Genomic DNA, 6,473 nt, shown 5'->3' with positions numbered 1-6,473 from the left:
TATATATATATGGTAAATGGAAGCTGAAATATACAAGAATTTATTATTAATCTCAAGAATTGTTTCAACACATCTAGCATTGATCCCTCATAAATGGAAAATTCAACAACTGGTTCAGGAGCATCAGACAGTGCAGATGTGTCTCATTGGGTGATAAATTGATAACTCATTAAAATAAGTTATGCAATGTATCTTCTCATTTCGTAGAAAGAAAAGCAGCAAAACGAAGGAAATATCTTTATTGACATAGAAGACCAAAAATAAAATCACAGATGCAAAAAATAAACCAACATGCAATAAATACTGTGAGAAAAGTATTGAAAATAAATATGAATGCATGAACACTCTCATGCAAGCTGCATGACACACACACACACACACACACACACACACACACACACACACACACACACAAATGTGTATACAATATATGTACAAATACATATATAAAGTGATTGTATAATACAGTCCTAGATATACTCATGAAAATAAATACAGGATGGTCATGGCTGGAATCTTTCATTATAAGCCTGCTAGATTGGAACTGAATTGGGGACTAAACAAGTCTAGTTTTCCTCCAACCTACCACCACTTCTCTTCTTCAAACTGACATTATTTTGAAGAAGACCACTTCCTCTATGTTTTGCTCTATTTTATTTATATGTCACTCAAATGTCAATAGGAAGTGATTGTTCTAGAAAGCCCTTTGATACTCTGGCATCACCAATAAAGTTTAATCTAATCACTTGTTACTACAGTTAAGAGTTACAGGTCAGTTACAATATAGATAAAGACTAACTAAACTTCTTACAATACATCTATACTCTTTTACTAGTTTCAGTCATTTGACTGCAGCCATGCTTGAGCACTGCCTTTAGTCAAGCAAATCGACCCCAGGACTTATTCTTTGGAAGCGTAGTACTTATTCTATCAGTCTCTTTTGCCAAATCGCTAAGTTACGGGGATGTAAATACACCAGCATCGGTTGTCTAGCAATGTTGGGGGGACAAACACACACACACACATGTGTATATATATATATATATATATATATATATATATATATATATATATATACACATACATACACACACACATATATACAACAGGCTTCTTTCAGTTTCCATCTACCAAATTCACTCATAAGGCTTTAGTCGGCCCGAGGCTGTAGTAGAAGACACTTGCCCAAGGTGCCATGCAATGGGACTGAACCTGGAACCATGTGGTTGGTAAGCAAGCTACTTACCACACAGCCACTCCTGTGCCTATCTATATTTTTGAGGGGGCAACTTTTTTTTAATTTTTTTTACTGATTACAGTCATTGGACTGCAGCCATTGAGTTTAGCCTTCCAGGGATTTTATTGATTGCATGGTCATGTGATTAAGTTTGATCCCACATTGCAACAGCTTAGGCAAGTGCCTTATGCTAGAAGTATGGGATGACCAAAGCCTTGTGAGTGGATTTGATAGACAGAAACAGAAAGAAGCCCATTTTGTGTGTGTGCACAGAGGTGGCTGTATGGTAAGAACTTTGCTTCCAAGCACATGGTTTCAGGTTCAGTCCCACTGCATGGCTTCTTGGCCAAGTGTCTTCCACACGTATACACATACACGATGGGGTGCTGAAAAGTTCCTGGCTTTAAGAGTATTGCAAAAAGCCTGATTGGAAGCTCAACCTTCCAAGTTCTTTTACAGGACTTATAAAAACTGAAGGACTGCTGCAATAAGTGTGTGAATCTGAGAGGGGAATATGTTGAACAAAATCATAATTAACTGATCCTTCAGTATTTTCTTTTACCTAAAGCCAGGAACTTTTCAGCACCCCCTCATATAGCCTCATGCCAATCAAAGCATTGTGATAGGATTTGCTTGACAAAAACTGAAAGGAGCCCATAGTGTGTGTGTGTGTGGCTTTGTCCCCTACCACCACTTGATTGCTGATAGTTTGTTTATGTACCCCTAATTTAGCAGTTCAGCAAAAACGACTGATACAATAAGTACCAGTTTAAAAAAAAAAAAAAGTTCTGGGATTGACGATTTGTTTAACTAAACCCCTTAATGCAATGACTCAGTATGACCACAGTCCAATGATATATATAAACAAGATATATATATATATAGGTATGTGTTTTTGCACATCAATGTGTGCATGTCTGAGTGGATGCACCTTGTTTTAAAATTTCATTTCCAGTTTTTCCAGCAAACAGGTCTGCCCATGGTGAACTTTTACCTTGTTAAGAAAGAGGTAAAATCCAGCTACAGGAAGGACATCCAATTACAGAATATCTGCCAAAACAAATTTCGTAAATACAAGGTGCTACATAAGAAGCATTGGTACAGGTACCACATAAAAAAAGCACCCAGTACATACTGTAAAGTGGTTGTCATTAGGGAGGGCATCCAGCTGTAGAATTCAAATGAAAACGGATTTTGAAATCCAGTACTGCACTTGACTTTGCCAGTTCCTGTCAAGCCATCCAACTTATGCCAGCATGGAAACCAGATATATGATGATGATGACAGAGAAGTGGACATTACAACAATGGCGATGATGGTAGTGGTTTCCTTTCTCTTGATGTGGCCCCAGGATGCAAGTGTCTAAAGTAGCAGGACTGTCTCATATATGGGAGTAATAGTCCATTGTGGGCATCATTTGTGATTCTTAGATTGTCAGCAATTGTTGGGAGGTGAAACAGTTGAACATAAAGAATAGCACTAAATACTGTGACTCCATTAGTCCTGAACACTACTAGTTCATTCCTTACTCCCACTGACCTCTGTGAAATTGAATGCATGAAGGCATTAGGAAGGGCATCCAGCTGTAGAAACTCTGCCAAATCAGATTGGAGCCTGGTGTAGCCATCTGGTTTCACCAGTCCTCAGCCAAATCGTCCAACCCATGCTAGCATAGAAAGCGGACGTTAAACAAAGATAATGATGATGAAGAAAACTTAAGACATTAGATTTAATTTGGTACTTATGAATTACCATCATTTAACATCCAATTTTCCATGGTTACATGGGTTGGACAAAATTTGTTGAAGTAGATTTTCTACAGCTGGATGCCTTTCTTGCTGCCAACACTCAGTTGTTTCCAGATAATATAACATTTCCCCATGACCAGATGTGTTTTGGAAGATTGGAAATGAAGGACATCACTTGCATGGTTGTAACTCATTTACAATCATCATGTGACATCAAGACTAGGAAACAGTAACATGCCCACTTGCATGCAAGCACCCACACACATGCAAGCACACAGACACACGCATGCAAGCACACAGACACAATCACCCACGCACATGCAAGCACACAGACACACGCACATACGTGCATGCAAGCACAGAGATACAAGTACACACACGCATGCAAGCACACAGACACAAGCACACACATGCATTCAAGCACACATGCACAAATACACACATTTATTCATGACAGACTTCTTTCTGGGGCTATAAGAAAAGCATCTTGCTCAAGGTGCCATGCAGTGGGACTGAACTCAGGACCATGTTGCTGGAAATCAAATTTGTTACTATACAGCTATGCCTATACCTACTATCCACTTAAAAAATAAGAAAACAATATGTTTGTATGTGTGCAAACTTAAAGTAGTAATCTGCTGGCCAACATGGTTATAAGTTCAATTCTTACTAGTGTCTATCATTGTGTTGTGCCTTTATGCAACGTACATAACTCCTTGTTTCGCTGATTGAATTATCTCTTTATCAATAAAACATGTTTTCAATATGATTTGGCTTACTTCTCTACAAGGTGTACATTATAAATAGATAGTATATTATGCTACAGTATGTGTATGCGTGCACACACACGCACGCGCACACACACGCGCGCACACGCACACGCACACGCGCACACGCACACGCACACACACACACACACACACGTTTAGCTTAATCTATGTTTAGACAGGTGTAAACATCTGGTCAAATATACACTATCCATGTCTAATATTGTTCACTTCTGTCTACATATACAGTGTTGGTTAAAGATCTTTAGACATATTCAGAAAATCTGTTAAGATGTCTAGATATATTCAGTATATTATATAGTACAGTATAGTACTGATAAAAAAAATTTTGAGAAAAAGAACACTGAGATGTCAATTATTTATAAATAGATAAATGTGACAAATTCCATACGTTGCTTCATAGTTGAGTTGTTAGTGATGGTACACAGCTGTAAAAGTGGTTAATTTTGCAAAATAACAACTTGACTTAGGAAGGAATAGATTTAAAACAGAGAGCTAAAAGAAATTTAAAACATAAAAGTATATAAGATAATGAAGTGATAAAGAGAAGTGGATCATTCAATTTAAATATTCATGTTAATATTTGATTCCCCGTTACATAAACAGGTAGTGTCAAAAGGAAAAATAAAGGGCACAGGGGAGGACAAAAAACAGAAAGAGAGAGAGAGAGAAAGGAGAACTACACATTGCCAGAGATTGAAAGAAAGAGGGAGATATAGAGAAGGGAGAGAATTAGAGAGACATAGAGAGGAAAGGAAGGGAGAGCTGGAGAGAGAAGTGAGAGAGGCAAATAGACACAAAAGAGAGAGACTTAAACATCGAGAGAGAGTGAGCTGAAGAGAAAGAGTGAAATAGGAGAGAAGAAGCATATATAATAATACATTACCAGGCAATGACATTCATAGCTTTTAGACAGCTGCAGGATATATTGTCCTAGACAAGAAATAATAATGATTTCATAACTGTAAATGAAAATGATTTTATAATTATAATGATAATTAAAAGTAATAAGCATTACAGTGATTTCTTTATTTGCCACAAGAGCACAAATACTACAAAACATTCAAATACATTAGCACACAAAACAGCCAAATATATATATAGACACTATCCATGTATAGAAATATGATACATGTGCATAATATAATTATCTAATCCACACAAGTAGACACTTTGAAACATGTATATACACACTCACACACACACACACACACACTACTCTTTTACTTGTTTCAGTCATTTGACTGCGGCCATGTTGGAGCACCGCCTTTAGTCGAGCAAATCGACCCCATGACTTATTCTTTGGAAGCCTAGTACTTATTCTATCAGTCTCTTTTGCCGAACCACTAAGTTACGGGGACTTAAACACACCACCATCGGTTGTCAAGCGATGTTGGGGGGACAAACACAGACACAAACACACACACACACACATATATATATATACATATATACGACGGGCTTCTTTCAGTTTCCGTCTACCAAATCCACTCACAAGGCTTTGGTCGGCCCGAGGCTATAGTAGAAGACACTTGCCCAAGGTGCCACACAGAAGGACTGAACCCAGAACCATGTGGTTGGTAAACAAGCTACTTACTACACAGCCACTCCTGCGCCTATACATATCTTCTATATGTATCTTCACACATACACACACATGTACATGACTACACACAAAGTGGAAGTCACTTGTCATAATTATGCATAATATCAATTGGTTTCAGTCTATTTTCTTAAACTTATCAGTTGGTTATTGTTATTAAGACTTCACTTCAGAACAATGATTAGGCCCTATAGTAAATCACACAGATGGTGCAGTGGATCCTTATCAATCTACAATGAGGAATCAGTTGTTTGATCAACTGAATTAACTCTTTCTGAATTACCACGTAAAATGTTGAGCATTCCACTGACAGGAGTTTAACATAATTCTTAGGCAGAATCAGCACAACAGCATAATAAGGTTGTACCTTTTAAATAGTCTTCTGTATAGTTCCCATCTACCTAATTTCACAGTTCTATATTAAAGGGATGAGGAATTATGTACATTATTTACATTTGACAGATATCTTTCCTCATCTTGTTTGTTGTTATACCTTCCAGCCTTCATCAGGTGTCATGAGGAAATTTCATACCTGGGTTCTCATTCCTAAGGTATTTTTCGATATTATTATTCAGGTCACTGCCTGGAATCGAACTTGGAATCTTGTAAAATTGTAAATAATGTACAGAATTCCTCATCTCTTAAATATAGAACTGTATTATCTAATCGGAACAGAGCCAACATTAGACTTCAATGGAGACAGTTCTTAACCACTACACCATATGCCCACAGGCATATGGTGTAATGGTTAAGAGCATGGGCTACTAACCCCAAGATTCCAAGTTCAATTCCAGGCAGTGACCTGAATAATAATAACATCAAAAAATACCTTAGGAATGAGAACTCAGGTTCAAAATTTCCTCAAGACAATTGGTGAAGGCTAGAGGGCATATCAGCCGAAACATTGTTAACAACAAACAAGATGAGGACAAATATCCGTTAATTGTAAATAATGTAAATAATTTCACTCACAAAATATGGATTGACCCAAGGCTATAGAAAATGACATTTGCTTAGGAGGTCATGCAGTAAGCTGGAATCCAAAACCTTACTGCTGCCAAATGAACTTAATTATATACATACAGGATTATATATAT

At 37.3% G+C, this 6,473-nt stretch overlaps 1 protein-coding gene across 1 annotated transcript in view; it reads right to left on the bottom strand.

Annotated features, from left to right (window-relative positions):
- Positions 1 to 6,473, bottom strand: part of LOC106879094 (transmembrane protein 116) — a 43,666-nt gene that overhangs the window by 18,487 nt on the left and 18,706 nt on the right. Inside the window, exon 6 of the mRNA XM_052966224.1 lies at positions 4,660 to 4,706. Coding sequence (XP_052822184.1) covers positions 4,660 to 4,706 — 47 coding nt within the window. The remainder of the gene's footprint in view (positions 1 to 4,659; positions 4,707 to 6,473) is intronic.

This window comes from Octopus bimaculoides, chromosome 3 (genome assembly GCF_001194135.2).
Source record: "Octopus bimaculoides isolate UCB-OBI-ISO-001 chromosome 3, ASM119413v2, whole genome shotgun sequence".
Classification (NCBI taxonomy): Eukaryota; Metazoa; Mollusca; class Cephalopoda; order Octopoda; family Octopodidae; genus Octopus; species Octopus bimaculoides.
Note: the sequence above shows the minus strand (reverse complement) of the source record. Positions and strands in the feature narration are given on the sequence as shown.